The 24,100-nt window shown below is 37.9% G+C and overlaps 1 protein-coding gene across 1 annotated transcript in view; it reads left to right on the top strand.

Annotated features, from left to right (window-relative positions):
- The first annotated feature begins 2,060 nt into the window (after positions 1–2,060).
- The window catches only part of LOC592544 (ecotropic viral integration site 5 protein homolog), a 43,803-nt gene continuing 21,763 nt past the window's right edge, over positions 2,061–24,100 (top strand). The window contains exons 1-5 of the mRNA XM_030992194.1: positions 2,061–2,237; positions 3,376–3,954; positions 8,582–8,681; positions 9,243–9,350; positions 21,285–21,506. Coding sequence (XP_030848054.1) covers positions 3,665–3,954; positions 8,582–8,681; positions 9,243–9,350; positions 21,285–21,506 — 720 coding nt within the window. The 5' untranslated portion in view covers positions 2,061–2,237; positions 3,376–3,664. The remainder of the gene's footprint in view (positions 2,238–3,375; positions 3,955–8,581; positions 8,682–9,242; positions 9,351–21,284; positions 21,507–24,100) is intronic.

Raw genomic sequence — 24,100 nt, 5'->3', positions numbered from 1 at the left:
ACAAAAAATCCCATAATTTGCGTAATCGTAATTTTTGCAGATGAACCTATGCATTTTCAAATATCATAAAAATAATGAAACTTCATGAATTTGAACTAAAAGAAAAATGTGTTCAATACATTTTCAAGAGCCTTCACAAATCTACAAATCAAGTGACTTCTGTAACATGCATAACATTAGCATTTTGCATAATCAAATAGGCTATGACACAATTTATTTATGTATGTATTTCATCTTTTGCACAAGCTGCGCCTTGAGCATTTGACTGTCAAGTGGATTTGGCGCCTTATAAATCATATGTATTATTATTATTATTATTAATTTGCATATTAGGACAAAAGTAATTATACCGTCAAGTACTTACGCAAATATTTACAAACATGCGAATGTTCGTGTTCATCGGACATTCGACGGCCGAGATCTAGGGGCGGGGGGGGGGGGGGGGGGGGCTCCCAGTCCCACATCGGAGCTCAAAATAGCCCATGGTCGCAACAAAATGTGCGAAAACTCCGGAGAAGAATATATTATGAGTTAACCACCGAGACTATCATTTTTTATAATTCTGAACCATTCATGATCATAACGTGATGATTTTTTTCGTGGTTTACTGCCATCATTCTCTCACACGTTGTAAATTACAAAAATAGCAATGTTAACCCTGAATCCTGACTCTTTTATTTTGCTCACTAGAAGGCTAAAGATCGGACAACAATCTTATGTGTCAAAATGAATATTCATGGCATTCGTAACACAGTTAAGAACGTTATTTCAAGTTCAATTCTCTTTTCGGAGCAGAAAGTATGAGATGCAGTAACATTTGCGAGGGACCAAAGTACTGGCCGAGCTTTAGACATTTTTCCACATGCATTTTAACCATCACATTCCACTTCTCATGCACTTTACCCTGAGCATTGCGGCGCTTATTCCATAATGATTCTTTCTCTCAAGTCCTTTCTGAGATTTCGAGCCCATCTCTCTTGTGTTTTTTTTGTTGCGCCCGGCCCTGGCCTGCACCCCATACAGCAGAAAGTTACATACCGTACTCTGGCTTCAGGGGCCCATAGGCCTGTCTTTTGGATAGTTTTGATAGCAATATTGCATCTCACTGAAGCCCCCCCCCCCCCCACCCCCATACTAGGACATACGGGGTGCCGCTCTAATGTCACTTTTTTTTCTTCGGGAAATCCGACTTTTAACAAAAATGCCATGCAAACACTCGAAAAACACCAGAAAATTGTGAAAAATGGGTCTTTTTTTCGAGAAAAGTATCCCCCTATAATGGGGTTTCGAGGCTTGAGCGGCACACCCCCGTCCAAACCAAATCTGAGTGCCCCGGGCCACCGGACCCCTGGGACTGAAGCCTGTATTCCCTAGCTGTATTATTCTGAAAATACACTCTGGCCCCGAAACGTAATGTTTCTCTTCATTTTAACCTGATTTCTAATATTTCTTCTTCCAATTATTAAGCTAATGACGAGCCCAAACTGTATTTTATTCTTTTGTAGTTCAATATTTATTATTCATGTATATACCTTTTGTCGATCATTAAATCATGTGCAACCTATTTTGATACTTAGATTCAATTTTAATAAAATTGATTTAATGAAATTGGGCGTGGACCCTTACGCCTAATACGTTTCCCTCTCCAGCAACCAACGAAATACTAAGCTATGTAGTATTTTGTGAGTCACAGACTGAAGCCAACAAGCCAAAAAGATACGGCGCATTCGATAGGTGTGTGTCCCCTCGGTGCACATTTGTCATACGGCTAGCTCGCTCAACCCAGCTCGTCTAGTCTGTCCATGTACAAGTGAATGCTTCACTATTTCCTGCGTGTACCGGTATGTCTGTGTAGTGTAGTGCATCTACATTCATACAGTACATCTATGCATGGAAAACGTGGGTCGTCGATTTTGCCTTACGTACACGTGTCTATGCATGGACTTTTCTTTTGTTGTTTTTGTTTTGGTCGAGCAGGCAGCGCAGGCAGCTGCAGCGAATACAGTACGCGCGCGCGCGCAAATAGAGCCCGTTGTTTTGATCGAGCGAAGCGCGCGCTGCATGCCGCATCGCAGTTCGCGTAAATACGCATATTGCAAAATGCTCTTGGAATTTATACCTGCCCACTTTTACATAAGCACCGGCTATGATGTTGTCGACTGGAACGGTATTTGTGCAATATAGTTCATGTAGTCTACAGTTAAGTTAGGATGTCTACGCTGCAGTGATTCTTTCAGGTGGGTATTGAGCTTCGGAATGAACAGCAGCTGAAACTAATCTTCATAAATCTTTTAATTCAACGTGTTGGTTTGAAAGGAATTAATTGTCACCAAGCTAAACTCGTCATGGTGCTGAGCTGAGACTGAGCTGAGACTGAGAGCGAGAGTGAGACCGTGGGATATATTTGCAATGCCAACGACAGTGCATGATATTGTTTTGATTTCTTTAATGTGACAGTTTGTTTGATATCTGACAATGTCTAATGCAGTGATTGTGTTGTGAGAATACTTCCGGGGTCTCATCCTTGTTTTGTTGACATTGTTCCGAAATCACCAGCTGTTATTGTTAATTGTCTTTCATTTGTTTATGGCATTATTTTTGTTATGCAAATTAGTCTAGATTCTACCTGTTGAAGTTGAAGTCTTTATTAATTTGAAGGATGTTTTAATACTTTTATTTGTAGACCTAATAGTAATTGGTCTCCTATTCTCTATTTAGCTCATTGTATCAACCCTTCAAACATGTAACCTCCAATCCACGTGCAAACAAAACCACCAAACATGTCAAAAGGGTTCTTGAATAAAAAAAATTATGTTGGAAGTGGAACAAGCATAATGATATTTCTGACTCCTCTTGCAAGCGCACCAAGTACACGTACCGGGCGGTACTAACTTTCCCAAGTGACGATGCCTAGAAGTAATGACCAGAAATTACAGGCCAACGCCTACATGTACACTGTACATCCAGTATTCGATAATGATCATTATGACCATGCTCTTCCACTACATTGATTGTATTTTTTATGCGATAGATAATGGCTAGGCCCTACAAGATTATTTAAAATGTGTAAGGGTTTCAAGGGTAAAGTATATTATAATGTACTCCCTAGCACAAGCGCACATTGCCATTGCTGTTGCAACTTTGTTGACTTGTGGTAGATGGTTTGTACATGTAGCTGCCTGATGATGATGACCTACAACTGTACATGTATGATGTACCGTACATGTACGTTGTAAGTAATACAGTACCAAATACGAGTACACGTACATGTATGCGGATGAGAAAACAATGATTTATTTTTCTTGAGATATTCTAGGTTACATGTACATGTACATGCTAAGTTACATGATTTCCCATAATTTTCTTTTCTTTCAGACTTCTTCTAGGCCTACAAAATCAATAAGGATACCAACATGAAATAACAAGATGTTGGAATTTACAAGCTGATTAAATTGAAGAGTCAGTACCAAATGGACCACTTCATTCAATCAACATCTTCCTGAGATCTCTAACGAAGCAGAGATTTATGAAATGGTACACACCAGCTTACTGCACTGTTTTTACCAATTGCCATTTCTATGACTCTGCAATCAATACTCTACTCTTCCAGCTGAATCCCCAAGCAATATAGCAACCCTGAACAGTGTCATTTTAAGAAGCGATCATGTCGATTGAAAATGACGCCGGCTCTTCCATCGGCCCGGGACCATCTAGTGAAGACGAGAATGGCATCGAGCCACTGCAGGGCGGGGCGTCATCTATAGGGAATGATTCCGCGACGGGTGGGGCTTCCTCGATAGGGAACGATTCCATGACGGGCGGGGCGTCGTCCTACGGTAACGGCTCGGCTACCGGTGGGATGGATTTGGTGGACAGTGATTTGAGCGAGGACGAGGAGGATGGTCCAAAAACGGATCGCTATGGATTTGTAGGAGGAAAGCAGTTCACAGGAGGGTAAGTATAAATGCCTTTGGTAACAATAGGGGTGTTGCTTGGCTCCAGAATTTAAGGGGGGGGGGAGCGCTTGCATACATGTACATTGGATGGGAGCAATTCATGAAAGCCAGTGAAAACATTCTATTATTTATTGAAGTGGTACCTGTTTGTGGCAATTTGTTTCTTTCTTCTTATCAATTTTAATGTACATACAGGTGTACATGTATTGTATGTTTACATGTAATAATGTATTCAAGTGTACTTGCTTCCCCATTGTGTATGAAAAAAAGTAAGATTCATGTTTTTTATATCAATAAATTCAGTTTTTGATGTAGGCCCTAAAACAAAAGAAAGTCTGGGAAGACTTATATGTAGGAAAGACATATTTGTACATTATGCAAATTTGAATATGGGACAGAAATTTTGTTATTCTGTAAAATCTGAAAACTTTAAAAGTCATATTGCTACATGTAGATCCATGTACAGTGTACATGTAAAGTGCATAATGAATACATATTAAATAGCACATACCCACCCATTTAGGAAAACTGTTCATGTGTGCCTAAAGTACAGAGGATACAAACTATACACATGTACAGTACAGTACACACAGTAAATATATTTTTATTTGATATGGGATTATAGTACAAGGGAAATCTGCAGTTCCAGCAAGGAAATGAATTGTTGACCCTCGGAATCGGACTACACTGTAGGAACTGAGTCACTAACAAGTAAACAAACAAAAATACTGCACACATTTAATAGGCCCGTCTTCACTATCTCGAGATTGCCAAATATCCAGCTATTTTGAACTATTTCGATCGCAAACTATCCAGCTAATTGCGTCTTCATTAGAACGAAGTAGCAAATTAGCTGGATAGTTGGTCGGGATAATATCCCAAGATATCTCGGTCTAGTTTGCAAAATATCCCACTATTTCCGAACTAGCGGGATAGTTTGCGACCGTCTTCATTAGACCGAAGTACGGAGTCAAATATCCCGATCCCATCATGCACCGCTGAGCGGTATAGATCGCATGTGCGCGCGCTAGTACAACTAGTTAACACGGAAAACCGGAAATCGTTGTGCATGATGGGATCGGGATATTTGACTCCGTACTTCGGTCTAATGAAGACGGTCGCAAACTATCCCGCTAGTTCGGAAATAGTGGGATATTTTGCAAACTAGACCGAGATATCTTGGGATGTTATCCCGACCAACTATCCGGCTAATTTGCTACTTCGTTCTAATGAAGACGCAAATTGGCTGGATAGTTTGCGATTGGGATAGTTCAAATAGCTGGATATTTGGCAATCTCGAGATAGTGCAGACACGCCTTTTGTGTCTTCTACTGTACATCTCAAATCTCTACAGTCATAAACTGGGCCCCATTACTTGAAACCGTACTACTTATAAGTCTAAATTCTTGGACATCCCACTGAAACTTGTGTTTTTAGCAGTGGCGTAGCTTAGGGGGTTAGGGGATACGTGTTCTACTCCAGTGGCATGGTAAAAAACAAATGAGAGAAAAGGAGAGAAAAAGGTGGAGGGGGAGGAAGGTTGACTCTCATCTTATACCCTCTCCTAGTTTGCCTTTTATCCAGCCATTCGACTACCCCCCCCCCTCCCTCCCTCATGAAGTCAGTGCCCCTTCAATGATGTCCTCACTGCTATGCCACTGGTTAGACATTTTGTATGTAAATGTAATTACATCAGTCCCCAAGTAATACTCTGCAATGAAGCGGTGTATTTGACAGGAAGATTAAGCAGTACATGTAGGTACATTGTACATCAGCCTGAGTGTAATGTGAAGTACATGAAGTACAGTACATGTACATACTTTTATACATGATTGATGAACACATGAAGATGTAGAAGGGAGTAGAACATGATTCTATTTTTAGGGCCACGCATACATTGTACTTGGCCACCAGAATTCTCTATACATGGGACTAGGGAGTGGAGGAGGTGATTCATCGGCTTGCGTACCTGATACATTTCCTATCTCGTGTCTCGAAAACATCACATGCCCTCCCCCAGCCAGTATGGATGTTGCCGTGCCCCCCTAAACTATTCACATTAGGCCTGTCTTCACTATCTCGAGATTGCCAAATATCCAGCTATTTGAACTATCCCGATCGCAAACTATCCAGCTAATTTGCATCTTCATTAGAGCAAAGTAGCAATTCGCGGATATTTGGTCGGGATTGTCATCTCAAGATATCTTGGGATAGTTTGCAAAATATCCAGGTATTTGTCCGGTGCGTCTTAACCAGACCGAAGACTTGCACTATACAGTACGCTAACGCTGAGCAAAATATCTCGAGCTAATTTCAAGTTTCGAGGTCGAATCTCGAGCTGATGAAGACGCGATTTGTAACTTTGAGATTATTTCCCAAATCAGAAATAGCGGGCTATTTGGCAATCTCGAGATGATGAAGACGCGCCTACTATCTTTCTTCGCCCGCTCTCCCTGATAATAGAAGTTAAGGTCATGAGGATAACTCTTTACGAAGGGAAAATGAATGACACAGACAGACCTTTTGTGCTCTATTTATACAGCATAGTCACAAGTATTGATTAAAGGTACAACATGTGTTGAGCCTGGTCTACCGTACATATATACATGTACATGTACATACATTGTACATGTTTATTAAAAAGTGTGTGCACAAATTTGACATGCATGCACAGTAGGTGTATTTTCGTGTAGCTCATGTATTACATGTGTAGGTAAAGTGTATCACGTAAATTACATTACTACGCTCTACATGTACATGTACAGGTGCCTGTACATTTTTGTACACGATATACATGTACATGTACATGTACACCTGTACATGTACGTGTACACCTTGTGTATTTTTTATGTTACATACTGTGCCTAAAATTTAAAGAATACCATCATACAAGTCCGAAATGTGTAGTCCATGTTGTCTTTCACAGCACTTATAAGTAGGCCTAATATTAAATATTAATAACTAAAAACTAATAATTAAACATACCGCTTCTAAAAATAATCAAGATGTTATTGACTAAAAAAAAGGAAAAGAAGAAAAAAAAGCAAGCATTCTAGTGGATTCTAGGGACTCCACTGTACATGATGTTAAATATTTCATACTTAAAACACAAATTCTAGATCATTAAAGTGGAGCTTAGAGTGTCTTCTTCAGAGGGACTTTTTCAGGGATTCGATTCCTAGCTGTGCTTATTGAATTAAACTGCCTGGGACAACTCAAGATAAATAATTTGATTTCTTGTGAGATAATTCAATCTCCTAAGAAAATGAATCACTCGAGTTCAGTAACCGCAAGCCAAGAACGATTTTTACTTTTTAGATGGCGTTTTACTACATGTACATGTACATTGTATGTATGTATCATTTTGGTTCTAGTTGCCTTTAAATGATATAATTACTGGTAATTTAATATACACCGTTGGAATATATATTTTTTTCCTAGCGTTAGTGAAAATTGTTTCAAGTTTGACTCAAATGTGAGTCATCGAATGAAGGACAAATACACTTCAATACAGTGCATATGCTGCCATGCTGGTCTTAAGAAAATGTATGTGTCTAGATGTAGGTTTTTCATAATGCATATTATGTGACAATCATTATACATGCTACAATGCACAGTGTACACACACTAATACTGTAGACACAAAATGCACTTAAACATATATTTTTCTGTTCATGAATGTCTGTTTATTAAGCTTTTCATGTTTTATTTGTAGAAGGCGGTACAATATGTTTGTACAACAAGGTGCCAAAATCAGCCAGTTTTTACTCCATCATATCAATAGTACAAAACCTTTGATATATTGTACAGGAATATTAAATGTAATACAAAGTTTTTGTATGGGGTCATGAATTTGGTTCAAATGAACATATTGGAAGCATATGGGATCCTACAATATTCAGTGATCGTTGTCACGGTTGAAATGGAGTTGAAAGTTATTGAATTGTAAATAATAAACTCTGTTGTATAGCTCCCTCTCAAGCTCAAGATATTAATTAAGCTGTAAAACGATGTTTCTTGACTGAAATTGACCGATTAGCTATTCCCGTTTTGAAATAACATATCACAACTACATATTGTGAGATTTTCATGGTCGCAGCTACCGTTGAACGGCCGTAGGCGCTATGTGAAATTTATCAAAATTTACCGGGAGCACCGGTAAATTTTCATATTCAATTTTTCTGGAAAGCAGAAGTGTTTTAGGGGCTCAAATTTCTAGTGCTTATAATACATCCACAAGGGCATCCAAATATATAAAAATTGTAAAGAATCACCATCCACCCAATTTTCAAAATTTCCCAAAACTTGGTATTACCTTTAATGTCAACATGCTTATTATTTTAATAGATGAATTTGTAACTGTATCTGTATATTGTACATTGTTTAAAATTTTAAATGCAATTAATGAATATTGACTCAAGTATATATGTAGATGCACATCAGATGTACAGTACATGTACATGTACAGGGTAAGTCTATACACATTGCATACATCTACCTGGGCATTGTACATGAACAAGTCCAAATATCGTGCATTTAATTTTGCCAAGTTCACTATTGTGCATGTTAAATATACATGTAGATGCAGAAGGAAATGGCTGATAATTTTTTTTGTTTCTGTGCAGTGAGCTGGGGCTACCGATCGAGATCTTGAGGAAACGAGAGCTGAAGTGGTTGGACATGATTGATGATTGGGACAAGTGGATGACTAAGAAACCAAAGAAGGTAAAATATAAAAAGAAGGAAAGATTGATTTACTTGGAAAGCAAGAGATTTTAAAAGTCCTTTCTGGGAATTATGAAGGGAACCACCCTCCCTGTCTAGATATTTGTGTGCATATTGTACTTGAAGGTAAAGCGAGGGGGGGGGGGGGGGGTGTGGTAGATGAAATAGACCAATAATACTAGACAAGCAATGTTCACAAAAAAGATGACAGATACGGAGGTACACTGATACATGCTTCCTGCCCCCTCCCCCCCCCCAATCTGGAGATAAGACGAGGTACAAGTGTTTTATTTTACAAGAAAAGTTGTATGAATAAATAAATAAATGGAGATATGTGCCGTTCCTCTAGGCTCATGTACAGTGTACATATAATAATTTGATGATGTTTAATAGATATCTAGTCATTGGTAAAAACTTGTGCACTACAGTCTACATTTGGATGATGTTGCTCTGAAGGCTGCTGAATGAATCTCCCTGCAGAAGTGCAGATCTGGTCATATACTTTTGCAGTTAAATATTATTTTTGTCGTCTTTTCCTATTGATTGCCTGGCCGTATCTAGGTGAGAGAAAGATGTCGGAAAGGTATCCCGTCTTCGTTGAGAGGTCGGGCGTGGCAATTCTTGTGTGGCAGCAAGAAAGTCGTCGAGCAAAACAAGGACAAATTCTTGGTGAGTTGAACTCTTTTTTGTTCCACTGTTGGTTTATCATTTAAAGTCATGTTAACCTTTTACAGGCCCCAAGGAGAACTTACGAATGAACTTAAAAGGAGATTACAAAAGGATCTAATATGAGGATATTTCAAAAATTTCTAGTCTTCCTCATACATGTAGCTGTCCCGAATCGTGATAAGAATAGTTCTATCAAAATTGCAGGCTGTTGGGAGCCTTCCAGCCAGAGTAATACATTGTGTAGTATAAAGATCAGCCACAAACAGAAGTGAGAGTATGTGGGACTAGCACGAATACCACATTTACTATGCAAATATTGAGTGGTGACCTCGTCCAGTTGCGCAAAGGACCATCAAATTCTTGTTGATTTTGCTTTTCCTGTATTAAACTGGAAGGCTAAACTACTGTGCAACCCTGATATGTTTATTTGAGACCTCAATCAATACAATTTACATTTTTGAAATCCCATATCTAATGAATCCTATGGTATGGTAGTCTTTCAAACTCCAGTGTTGATTTGGGTCCTTTATAGGTGTGTGTTGAAAAACCCATTGGATAAGCTTTTAGACTCCTGCCCCAGGCTTTTGTTTTGCTTACATGTAGTTTATTCAACTACATGTAGTTAGACTTTTCTCAAATACACGTCATAGGCCTTATTTGAACCTGTACATTGTAGGTTCTACTCATATATTTCAGGATGTCACTAAAAAAGAATTGGATGCTTGAAATCCTATTTCTTGCTTGTCTTCCTTCCTGTATTAATGCGGACTTACGCTTTGCAAGTTCCTTCCTCTATCAATAAATGGTTAACTTCAAAACCATGGACCCTTCCACGTGGTCTATTTTCACCATGAATTAGTAATATACAGTACATGTAGTATCCTGTTTCAGATACCACAATACATTATACTGTTTGTAGTCCATCCCCAACAGTGAAGCCTACATTGTACATCTTGACAAGATAATTAAAATTACACATCGGGATATGGACACACACACTTGTCGCAAGTTCCTTCCGTTATCAATCCATAGTCAACTTTAAAACCACGGACCCTCCCATAGTCTGTTTTCACCATGACCTTTAAATGTAGTATTTTGTTCAGATTACATCTAAGCCTCCATTTTTAGTATTTTCATTCCAAGCTGTAAAAAAGTGTAAGGATGGTTCAACATTATGTGCTGCGATGACAATTGCTAGTTTGTTAAACCTACATGTATAGGATAATGGTTAGGGTTGCAAGAGTTTTAGGTCAGGTTTAGGGTTAGTATCGAGTATCTTAGGTCCAGGGTTAAGATTAGGATTTTTGTTAATGTTGGAAATTGACCAAGGAGCTTGCAAGAGGAGCAAAACTGCACAATAAGATACTGCAACCTGTACATGTACATGCAGGGTTCTTGTTATTTTTTCTGATAGCAGGCTATTTATGATTTACAGGAGGCTACTAAAATTGCAAAAGAAAAATCTCTGTGCGCGTAGCGCACATCACGAGCGCGAAGCGCGAAGTCCCTTGCGGCCGAGGTCCAGGGCCCGCCCAAGGGCCCTGGAAGCTTTAGGGTTTTAGATGCTCTCTGGTGCTATCTTAGCCTTATTTTTGAAGATATGACCACACTGTATGAGCCATAGTTTAATGATAAAGATCATGAATATTTTGGCTGAATAACTTACTTTTCATATGATATACAATATGAAATGAAAATGCTCCATTATTGTTTCTGATAAATCAATCATATTTGTGATGAATCTACAATTTTGAATTACATGATAATGATACAAGGTAGTCCTGGGCAAAAACGGTTAACTGATGTTTACAGGACCTTGTCAGTGAAGAAAATCGTTTGCGATAAAAAATTTAAAAAATTGGAACACACATAAAAAAAATATGACAAAATTGGATTGGTAAATGGTTTGCAGGTATGTGACAGCTGTCACAGGGGTCTGGGGGTGTTACGAATACGTTATCGAATCGTGCATCGCCAAATCAATCACAGTTTCACACTCATTATTACTACCGGTATTATTTATAATTTAGCCTACATTATTATTTACATTTCAAATAAAAAACTTACCTGTACGTTGCTTCTTACTCTTAATAGTAACAGGGTTCGTACGGGTCAGGGAATTTCTGGAAAGTCAGGGAATTTAAAAATGTTTTTTCCAGAAGTAAAAAGTCAGGGAAAGTCAGGGAATTCATCCATTTCTTCTGGAAAGTCAGGGAAAATCTTTTTTTTTCAAGATGTTTGTTAAAATGGCATTTAATTTGTCTTGTGAACAAAGGAAAAAACATTTGGTAAAATCTGTGGTTCACAGGACCTTTTTCGTAACACGCAATATCTTTAGGACCTACTGGTACCGTGTCTATTGTGTCTTTCATACTGTATGCAAGATGTTTGTGCGCGTGAATGACTTGCAGTGACAGGTGCGGTGCGTGGTGCCGGTGTGTGTACATACAAGAATGCTGCATGCACGCTGTACGATTACTTTTTGATCGAGCTTGTGCTTTGATTTTGATTAAAAGTTTGAATGAAGGTGTTTTACCCTGGGGTTTTACCACAGAATATTCATGAAACAATAATTTAAATGTAAATAACTATGTATCATGAGCCACTCGTGTTTTCTTAAGAACCCCTTTAAAAATTGTGTTGCTCTTTACTCGAATATCGCAACCCTGAATCGCATTTGATATACATTTGGCGTCCATTGTGCGAGCGCGAGCATGCAGCCAGTAGTTAGCTAGCCTAGCCTCGTGGTTGCTGCTTTCCCCAACGTCCGCAATGAAGGCACACTTTTTTTCCCTTGAAGCAAAATATCCAAAGTCGGGGATGGGCCTTATATAGTCAGGTACAGGATATTTGAGTCCTCAAATGCTACTTTTTAGTGGTTTCAAAAATCTCTGTGTCTCAACATGAATTACATAATGCAAATAAAGAATAGGATCTACTATTTGAAGTTAAACTACGTTCCAAATTTGAAAGGAAGAGAGTTTTTTTTCCAGTTTTTTTTCTTCAGTCTCGATAAATTATGCCCTGTCACAAGGACTTTGCCGGCCGAAGCTCTCCCGTGTCTCCAGCTCACTCACCTGTATGATGCAAGCTCACTTACACAGGGGATAACGAATCACCACGTGAAAACTAGCCTGTCCACATTTCTGTTTGGACTCGGAGGAAAATTCTGTCATCTTTAGTTTTAAAAACAACATTGTTAAATGGGTCTAACTTAGTTCACAAGCACTTCAACTGTGCCTCGTAATAAAATGAAAGTATTTTCGAACGCTGTCACTAAAATAAGAGCCGATCTGATGTTAACAAAATGACCAATGTTGGCTTTTTTTTGGTGGCTTTTTGTTAACCAGATCAGATCACGTCTTATTTCAGTGTTCGAAAAATACTTTTACTTTTCATTATACAAGGCACAGTTGAAGTGCTTGTGAACTAAGTTAGACCTAGGTCTAGTAACAATGTTGTTGTTTTTTTCCAGATTTTTTTTCAGATTTTGTTTTAGATTTTTTATTTTTTTTATCTTCGAAATAGGGGTGCGCCTTACAGTTTTGTAATTTGCTTCCTAGTATTGCGATGATGTATAGTTGTACGCTTTAGATTAAGACATGTTCATCATTGAAAATGGTCATGGAAATTTACATTATCCTGCTCTGGAAAGTCATGGAAAGTCATGGAATTTTTAAAATGTGTAAGTGTACGAACCCTGTAGTAAGGAAGGAAGACATCGATGTCTGCCGTTTCGATTCCATTTTAATTCGACTGGCGTGCGATCTCGGAGATAAATTCACTCAGCTAGCTCAGCTCGGCTCACAACGCGCGCTTTTCTTGCGTAAGCTAGCTTGCCGGCCTGCGATTGGCTCTGACGCACTGGGCATATACTAGATAGCTCTGCCCCCGCGTGCGCCGCGCCGCAAGTCCATATTTTAATAGGGTTTTATTTTACGATCGTTTCGGAGACGTTTCATCTCATTTCTTTACGACCGTTTTCACAACCCCGTGCTATGAAAGCGTGTCTTCGTGAAGCTTGTGATAACAGAAATTTGAGATAGCGACTTGACCGAATATGATGTGATTTTTGTATTATTATTATTTTTTTTTTGGAGAGGCTTACAGCCGGCTACGATTGCCGTTACAGCCGGAAAAAATAGCCGGTTGCCGGCTATTAACAAGAACCCTGGTACATGTACATGTAGACATGAAGTACTGGTTCATCTACTTGTAATTACACATACTGTATTACTAGTAGTACGTGTCGGATTGATATGGACTTAAATGTAATGTAGAATGTAGATGTATAGCTGTGTTGCAATTTCCTTCCCGTATTTATCAATGGTCAACTACAAAACCACAGACCATTTCCATGTGGTCCGTGTTCAATATGAGGCAATGAATGTGGTAGACATGTTCAGATATCGCATTTTAGTGTACTGTACATATTCACCTACATGTACTGTAGTTCATCCCCAATATTTATGGCTACACAAATGTACTTTACATTATTACATACATGTATGGGATTATGGACTCAACACACACACAGTACATACATACATGTACATGTACATGTATGTAATTTTCTTCCTAAATATCAATCAATGGCCAACTACTATAGTACATGTACATTTTATGAAAGGATGACTTTATAAACACAGTATTCTACAATTATTACAGAGGCTTAGTTTTGCTCCATACTATAATAATAATATTAAAGGTAAAGACCAGTTATGGTCAAGCGATTGCATTGTGAAAGAAACGTTGTGGAATCGATCAGGAAAGGTTGATCATCTAGCATCTAGCATCTGCAAGGTTCTGGAATCATCAAAATGATAAGAAATTTGGCCCATTCTTCGTAAAGTTATAAGCACTATACACAGAAAGATGTATATGGGACTACCCTGTATCTCTCACAAACCATGAGAGAAACAAATTTACCAAATATATGAATTAGTAGGTGGTTTCCCGGCAAATTTGTTATCATCATGTATTAGTCAAAACATATTCTTTTACATGATTGGTTATGAGAGCTTCCATTTCATTTTTTGAAATTGGGGCATTTCCAATACTGGTCTTTACCTTTAATACTTATGATAATATTGGATTCTTAAACGTATCGACCTTGCAAGGTCCTCAAGGCGCTCCAACATTACCCGGCTATGCTGTGTACAATATCATATATGTACGTGTATTAAAGTTATTACATTTGGCTTCTCAGTTGCCATCCTCCCCCACTCCACCCCCCCCCCCTCCGCTCCATCACCATTGCTTTTTCTACTAGTACGCCTTTGTCCTTGCAGTTTGTTATTGCTGTCAATATCACAAATGATAATCAAATCTACAATGCATGAGACATTGACATACAATAACCTTGTTATTGTGTTTCCTCATCCAGGTTTTGCATTGTAGTTTAGATTGACAAACATAACCTTGTTCAAATCACTTACAGTTTGAATAAATCATACATAATTTAATACACATTGTTTTCGTTTTAATTTTGTTGTCACTTATTTCTCAATTAATTATGATAAAAAATTGTCATGTGAATAAAGTGAAAGCACTAATTTTCAAGTGCAATTCCATCTGGCTGGAAATGATCCAGAGAATTTGTAAACAAATTATGTGAGTCAAATGGTCGCTAATACAGGCCCTAGCAAATCTCTTCCATTTCCTGTACAACTATTATTGTGATTTTTTTTTTCTTCATGCAGTTTATAACATGTACAGCTGTACATGTACCTGTATTGATGTAATTTCGTGCATTGATATGTGAATTGTGAATATTCTGTTTCCTACATAAAAAGAATTGATACAAATCTGAAATCAGTTTCTTTGATTGTATTTATTACATACACATGTACATGTACATGTTCACCTGTACATGTATACAGTACACTGTAGGCAGTCTTTGTACGTGTAGCTTTTACATAACATCTCGGCTGTTGATGCTTTGGCCTTTATCGCAGGGTTAAATCAAACGCTTTCATATCATAATTAAGACATATTAATTTCTCGTTTAGGATTTTATTATTAAAATGTTTAACACCAGCACAGATTGTCAGCCAAATTTCAATTTTATCAATTTGTTGGACAGCTATTTCTAGGCCAAAATAATTTTGTCACCTACAATTAAATAAACGGTTTGGGAGTGAGCCAAAAATATGCTTTGCAACCTTTTACTTCAACTACATGTACTCTGAAGCCTTTTTATAAAGCTTCCATCATCATTCATCGACTACATGAAACTGAAAGAATTATCAATAGTTCAGTTTGGGAATTGTCAAATAACGTCTGTTTGAAGCGAGAAGGGTTTTGTATACTTTGAACAGGGCTCCACACTTTCTTTTTTGGAAGGAGGTCCATATAAAAATGCTCCTGTTTTGCAGCGTCATATTTGGATGGGCCTTAAATCTCAGTATTGATACCTCGATTCCCTTAGTACAACACTATCTATAATGAAACAATTGTTGAGTTTATACAGTAAACCTGTATGCTGACTCTGAATATGGGTAAGGGAAATAACTCATTTCCTATTGTGTTATGGGATCTCATCCTGTGAACATGTTCACTAAATACAGGTACAGTACATGTTCATTATCTGTTTGGCACAAAGAAGTACCAGTAGGGCATTAACTCATATATTTAAACATAGAGTTAAAGGTAAAGACCAGTTTTGAAAACGCCCCCCCCCCCCTATCATAAAATGAAATGGAAGCTCTTATTACCTATCAAGTGAAAGAATATGTTTTGACTAATATGTGATCATACAAATTTTGCAGAGAAATAATAATAATAATAATAATAATATTTAATTTTTATATAGAGCTTAATACAATGTCTCTAAGCGCTTTACAAATATACTATTACCCCGGTCATTGGATTCATTGCTTGCCCGCACACAACGTGTGCACAATCTCCACTCCCTGGGGAGCATTCCAGCCAGGCGTTACATGACGCTCAAAAACTGTTTGACCAACAATGACGGTCGCATCCTACCGGGTACCCATTTAACACCTGGGTGGAGAGTAGCAAGTGCAGGTTAATATCTTGCCAAAAGATATTAGTGCCGGTGTCGGGATTCGAACCCTCGACCTTCGTATCTCCAAGTCAAGCATCTTTTTGTGTACAGTGCTTGTAAATTTACCAAGACTGGGCCTAAGTTCTTATCATTTTGATGATTCCAGAACCTTGCAGTACACACATTTGTACCAATACTTTACATGCTAGATGATCAACCTTTTGTGATCGATTCAAAGACGTTTCTTTTACAATGTGATCGCATGACTAAACTGGTCTTTATCTTTAATAGCCTCGAGCAGAGCCCAGATCTGCCAGTTTCTGGCTGTGGCCAGAGCAGCATTAGTACAGAGCGCAGTGTAGTCTCATTTTGCATACACTGTTTTGCACGCCGACAAGGGTTTTTGCCTGCAAGCTAACTGCCCCTTCCCTTTAATGTACAATGTCAATCAGAATATGGAGCATTGAGAACATACAATTTGATATAGGGTACTTTAAATCGAAGTGAGTAGGCATATTTGGGTGAAAAGGAAAAAAAAAGAAAAGCAAAGCTTGCAAACAAAATTCATGTTTCATTTCATAACAAACAAATACAATGAATTGAAAAGATCTGCATCCTTCTCTGAGGAAGTATTATCTAAACTTTTGTGGATATTTCTTTCACTTTCAGACTGCTATCCCTGATCACATGTCAAATGTTCCTATTGTGTTTAAAAAAAAAAAATCATGGTACCCCAAAAGGCCGGAAGTTTTAGGGTAGTACAATGTACTTCCCTCTGCAACCTCCTCTTTATGCTTGTAAACTAGTAAAAGAAACATTTTGAGAATATAAGTACATTGCTTCTATGTTGTCAGAACTATTCATTGTATTTGATATCCGGTATTTGACAAACATGTATTTATGAAGTTCACTGTCATTCTACAAATATAAGGTGGTGTTTGTGAGCAGGCATTATGTATTTCTCTGTTGTCTGTCTGATGTGGTATTCCTGTGGGTTAGAGTTGAACTTGAAGCCAGTGGGCCCCCTGTGTGGTTAGGCATGTTGGGAGCGAAGCGCTAGGTTAGACAAGTCATACACAGCCCATCCTCACTCATCACTATACACTATACACTTCAGATCGTGTGAATATACATGTATACGTATTAGATGCTGAAACTTATCTGGAAGATATATTGTAGTATGTACCACAGAAAATCGCTGGATTGTCTGCATCCCTCAAAGTAGCACATTCAGATTAATTGCCAAATATCCCTGCATCTCTGAATTTACTCTTAAATTCTGTATGTTGTACATGTAAGTAGACAGATGAGTACTGTGATTATCTTTTGGAGATGAGTCGACAGTTTAAGTATACTTTTAAGTAAGTTATTACAACAACAACAACAAAACGGACTGGTAGGGCGCTACATACATGTAGAACAAAGCTTAATGTACTTTGCACAATAACAAACAAACAATTTGCAAGCTGACGCTACAAGGCAAGGTGGCGCTAAAGCTCAATAGTTATGAAATGATATGATTCGGTTTTTGAAGCAATTTCATGTGGGAAACTGGGAATGGTCTAAGTGCCGGCCCTGTTTTTGTGGCAGCTACATGTATGTTGTTCAAGATTGTTATCCCCTCGCCGACGAAGTCGGAGGGGATTAGTAACGCTGCCGTCCGTCCTTCCTTCCTTCCGTCCGCCGTAACAAATTTGGTTTCTGATTGATGCCTTCAGTAATGTTAGATATTTTAATGAAATTTGATATGAAGGTACATGAAATCAAAATACAGGCTAAGTTCGATTTTGGAGTACGTAGGTCAAAGGTCATAGCTCATTAAATATGCGAATCTGGTTTCCATTCGATAACTTGAGTAATGTTTGATGAATTTTAATGAAATTTAATACAAAGGTTCATGGTATCAAAATACATGTACAGCCTAAGTTCGATTTCTGAGCATGTGGGTCAAAGGTCATAGCTCATTAACTATGCAAAAACACCTAACAATATATGTGAAAATGTGGTTAACTTCCTTGCCTAGTAATATAATAGTATAGTCCAATGGAGGTAACTTGTTCTGACGTATACTGTAGGCCATTTGTACCCTCCGAGGGGATGCTACGCTTTGCGTTGACTTGTTAGTAATGAATTACCTTCAAAACCATAATAAAATATTCAAATACATATTCCAACCACATGAGCAGTTTTAATTTGAAAGGATATTAGCTGGATTTCCTGTCTAAGGTCTTGAAAGCGACTACCGGTAGAAGACTAATTTCATTAACTTACTGTGATTACATGAAGACTTCCTGAAGTTAGGGGTAGTATGAACGAGCCTATCGACTTAGCTTGCCATCATGAGCAAGACCTTTATTTAACCTTTACCAAACCAAGGTGCACCCTGTAAAAGACCCCTTGTATTCAAATCTTCCATACAAATCCTAGTTTAGACAGCGTAAACCTGTAGAAGTCATGACAATGTCTTGGTGCTCGATTGGATATTGAGAAGAACATGATGTTCAACCGCATTGTGAGAACAGACTTGTCACAGAGAGATGACTCATTTATGTGTATGTGGCATTTATATAGCTAGATGCAGTCTGGAGAGACTCGTCATAAACATTCCTCCCTCGATACATACATACAAACATGATATGGGCTGCAGTCTTTATGAGATACCAGTGTTACAAATAGATACATGTACATCTACATGCACCTATAGATGTTGATGTACCAAACATTGGCTAATATTACATGTAACTACATGTACATGTATGTGCCTGTGCAGTACATATGAAGAGAGGATATACATGTACAAACCTCCAGAGCATTACTTGTACCTGAAATTCAAGACTCAGCCAAAATAACAGCAGTTGAAATTGAAATATAAAACAAATCAAACATGCTTGTATTCTGAAGTGTGAAGCAAAATTATTATTTTGTTTTCTTTTAATTGTTTTCAATATATTCTGTGTTTGATATACCCGGTATGTAAATAGGCTTCCGGGTATAGAGTTTGTAGACAAATTAGTGGCTATAATTTCATTGCTTTAGAATATCACATGCTGTTTGGGTATTACCGGTATATGACCATAAATCTGCAAATATTTCACATTAAAGTGATAACATAGAATGTATGTGCAGCTAAAGAATCGCTGATAAAATTTTTGTGCGCCCTAATATCTACAATGTATTTGTACAAATGGGTCACAAACCTCTATTCTGATATTTTAGGTCTGGGGAACTATTCATTTTTACACATGTACATGATATACATGTACATGTAGCATTTTAATGTCCATGTACATGTACATTGCACGTTGGAAAATAGAGGGTGTCAGAATTAAAGCGTATAGTGGTATCTGAGTGTAATTTGTAAAAATGAATGTTACTGACAAAGGATGCAGACAGCCGATTAATTTTATTTGATCAAGGGTAGTCTGCAAGCACAGACTGTAATTTGGAGCTATACTTCAAGTCCTAAAGCCTTGAGCAGAGCCTGGATATGCCAGTTTCTGGCTGTGTCAAACAGTCCAGAGCAGCTTATTGAAGTACAGAGCCTATTTGTAGGCTCATTTTGCATACACTGTTACGCACCACGACTGACAAGGGTTTGTGCGTGCAAACTAGATTGAGGGCTACATCTGCATCTCCCGCCCCCTTTCAGTGTCACCCACCTGTTACCGTCAGACTATTATTACCATGGCAACCAATATTGATCTTTTGATTGACCTACTGTACATACATGTACATGTAAAATGTCTGTTCACAATACTACAGGGTGTACATTAATATTAGGACTACCGGTATAGAGTGGTGAAGTGTGACGTCATCAAAAATCTATTTTTAGAATTTCTCAATTTTTTTCTTCATATTCCGAAAGAACATCAAAAATAATGTCCAAATGTCGAAAACCAATTGAATATGTTAAGTATTGGCTGAGATATGACCATCTGAATGAATATATGTCCTATGGGAACTCAGTGTTATATGCTCTGGCTCCTAACCATTAGGAGCCAGAGCATATTGATGTTCTCGATTAGTTACACCCAGCCTTACTTTATTCTACATATATTCTTTTGTCATGTGTAAATTTGCAATATATGTTTGTTATATATTTGTAAAAATGCAAAAGAAAAAGAAAATCAAACAGAAATAAATAAATCAAATCAAATCAAATCAAATATAACACTGAGTTCCTATGGGGGGAATATTTATTCAGATAGTCATATCTAAGCCAATACTTAACATATTCAATTGGTTTTCGACATTTGGACATTATTTTTGATGTTCTTTCGGAATATGAAGAAAAAATTGAGAAATTCTAAAAAATATATTTTTATGACGTCACAGCTTCGGTACTCTATAGAGCCATGCATGGTAGGCCAAGTACTCACATTTTGTTGGTATATATTTGTAGAAATAAATGTACATTACATGACCGTACACTGTACATGTCATTGCGTACTTACATGTATACACACATGCATTTTATTTATTTCATATCGTTTGGCTACATGTACATATTGGTTCAAGGCTTCAAGCAGTCGATATTAATCACTTTTACTGAAGTCAGCCATGCCCATAATATTTAGATGTGATTTTGGCATTGAAACAAATAGCTATTGTTGGCATGTGAATGATCTCAACATTTTTTTCTTTTTTAGGAACAAGATAATTTGAAAAGAGCCCCTTTTGAATTTGTATGCGTTTCGAGGGTGATGATGCACAATTTTATGCCAAAATAACTGTGTTTTCCTCGAACTGGTAAATTGTAAATTGGTAAATTGTAGTTGTCTAGTTGATGTAATTAAGAAATAAATTTGTGTGTGGAACCTCTGCAAATCCGATCCATTCTTAATATAATTTATGAAAATTTCTGGTTGTGCATTAATTGACACTTTTAAATAATGTTCTTTCTTTTTATTTTCTCATGGCCATAGGAGCTTGATGGGCAAGCAGGAGACCGCAAGTGGTTGGATGTGATAGAGTTGGACCTTGATAGGCAGTTCCCGTTCCACGAGATGTTTGCTAAGAAAGGAGGCAACGGGCAGCAGGACCTCTACCGCATCCTCAAGGCATACAGCATCTACAACCCTCGCGATGGATACTGCCAGGGCCAGGCACCGGTGGCGGCCGTTCTGCTCATGCATATGCCTGCTGAGGTATGTAATCTTGTGTGAATGAATTTTGGAATTAAAGCCTGTCTGCACTAGTTTGGCCAGGGGGATTAGACCTCCCTGCAAGGTCACTGGCAGGTGGTTATCTCATGAAACCAGCTCTCAATTAACATAAGAAAAAGGGGATCATTGGGGACCAACAGACGCCGATTAAGCATTGTTTGCTAAATGTATATAGAGGGCGCAAGTAGCTATCAGTAGTGCAGTAGGGCTTTAATGGTCTTTGTTTGTCCTTTGTTGCCTTTCTGTTTCATGACATGTTTCTGTCTTGCCTATAGATGTAATTAGAGCAAAATAAACATTGTACATTTAGGCACAGCTTTTCTGACAGGAGCACTGACATTATCAACATTTAAAAATCAATCTCCTTTGGGAGTGTCGTGGTCGGGTGGTTAAAGGCGCTTGACTGTAGATGCGAAGGTCGAGGGTTCGAATCCCGACACGGCACAAATATCCTTTTGGCAAGATATTAACCTGCACTTGCTACTCTCCACCCAGGTGTTACAATGGGCAGGAAGCGAGGGGAGGGGAGGGGGCAATGAAGAGAGGAACATGAGGTGTAAAGAGTCAGATGAGCCTGATTCTATCATTACCAATCACGGATGCTTCCAGTATTTCTACTAAGCTGCAGTGAAATCCCAGCATTTGACGATGCACTTCATTGTAAAATGGCGACCGGCTGGAATGTTCCCCAGGGAGTGGAGAATGTGCACACTGCATACATTGTGTGCGGATAAGCCTGAATCCGATGACCGAGTAATAAGTGTTAGGCGCATTATAAATGTGAGCTATTATTAGTATTTCATCATTATTGTTTCCTTTGATGAGATCATCATGATTTCCTTGAATCTTGTTATGAGCGACAGCACACTATAGACATTTGCGGCGATACGGATTATGAATATTTCAAGGGAAACTGAGTCAATATTATGCACCTTTTTCATTGATAGAAGTTATACATTCACGTACTTCCCTCGGGTGACGTACATTGTGCATGTTTACACTGTCTTTACGCTTGAATGAAACCAGTAATGCTTCCAGAACATGTTTTTTGTTACTATGGAAATGTGATTTTCACTGTGTTGTCTACAGAAATTGGAATATTTCTATGAAGCTTTAGATAACATTCTGCATCATTTTTAAAGTCTCAAAAGGGAGAAATATGTAAATTTTGTTAGAGTACCGTATTTGCCGGCGATAAGGCCGCACCCCCAACTTTGACATTTCAAAGAGGGGAAAAAAAAGAAAAAAAAATCATAATTTTCTTGAAAATACTATTTTTTTTTTACAAACTGATACCAAATTCATCAATATTCTTATAATTTACCGGAAGTTTAGCTAAAAAAGCGATCGCAGGCAGATTTGGTGTCCGATGTACCCCTACCACAATGTACGGTGTAATGCGAAATTGCATGAAATGGAAAAACAAAATGGCGACTTCGGGTAGATGCTTCACGGCAGGTTCGTTAAACGGTCCCTTCCTTTACTTTTGCAATGCATTGGCACAAACTTAGATCAAGATATTTCGGCAAATGTTTTTTACTCTTTCGTCGTAAAGGCCGCACCCCAACTTTTTGATATTTTCTCTTCCAAAAATACTGCGGCCTTTACACCCGGCAAATACGGTAAAGACATATTTAGTATTTTTTCATTTATAGTTTTATTCATAAAGTGTAGCCTTGTCAGTTACAAATTTTCTTTCTACAATGGCCTTGTAGGCTACATTAAGTACATATTTATATGTTTTGTGATCGAAATTACAGACAAAATAATTGCTCACTACCATATACCAAATAATGATATACCGGTACATGGTACATGTTCTTGTACATGTGTGCTTTTTCCCTACAATTGGTTTCTTCAACAAACCTGACACCTCCCCACAGGTAACAATATCCCATTCACTGAATCCTTCTTGATATCCAAAGAATACTCCAACAGCTCTGCCAATTTTATGGAAATAGCCAATTAAATCCTGAAATGGCTGTAAGCGCCATTTCCATGGACTAATTCCAGTAAATTTTGTGTTATTTTTAGTCACTGTACTGACTCAGAGTCTTGAAAGCATGTCTCTGCCGCATACATGTATGTGTATGATATACGACAGATGAGATATTCAGTAGCAGTATACCCATTTGTGTATCTTCACTGTATATGTTCCCCTAGATGATTTACATCAGTGTGCAGCTTACAATCACTTAAAGATAAACTTGAGTTCTGGTCATGAATGCGATTGTATTGTGAAATAAACGGTGTGGAATCGATCGGAAAAGGTTGATCTGCTACATGTACATGTACTGTAGCATATAATATTGGTGTGTACTGCATGGTTCTGGAATCATCAAAATGATAAGAAATTTGGCCCAGTCTTGGTAAAGTTATAAGCACTGTCACAGAAAAATGTATATGGGACTACACAAACATGTGGCATAAAATCTGTCCCGATTTTTATGATGTTACATGCCATATGTAGAATATTAAGGCATTTGAAGAGCCAAGCTTTTCAGGGAACATTTTTCATCTGATGTTCTTCCATACTTGCATAATAACAATGATAACGCTCCCAAATTAATTTTTAC

This window comes from Strongylocentrotus purpuratus, unplaced genomic scaffold (assembly GCF_000002235.5).
Source record: "Strongylocentrotus purpuratus isolate Spur 01 unplaced genomic scaffold, Spur_5.0 spur5_scaffold_2, whole genome shotgun sequence".
Classification (NCBI taxonomy): domain Eukaryota; kingdom Metazoa; phylum Echinodermata; class Echinoidea; order Camarodonta; family Strongylocentrotidae; genus Strongylocentrotus; species Strongylocentrotus purpuratus.
The sequence above is the reverse complement of the archived record's forward strand: the minus strand, read 5'-3'. Positions and strand labels throughout refer to the sequence as shown.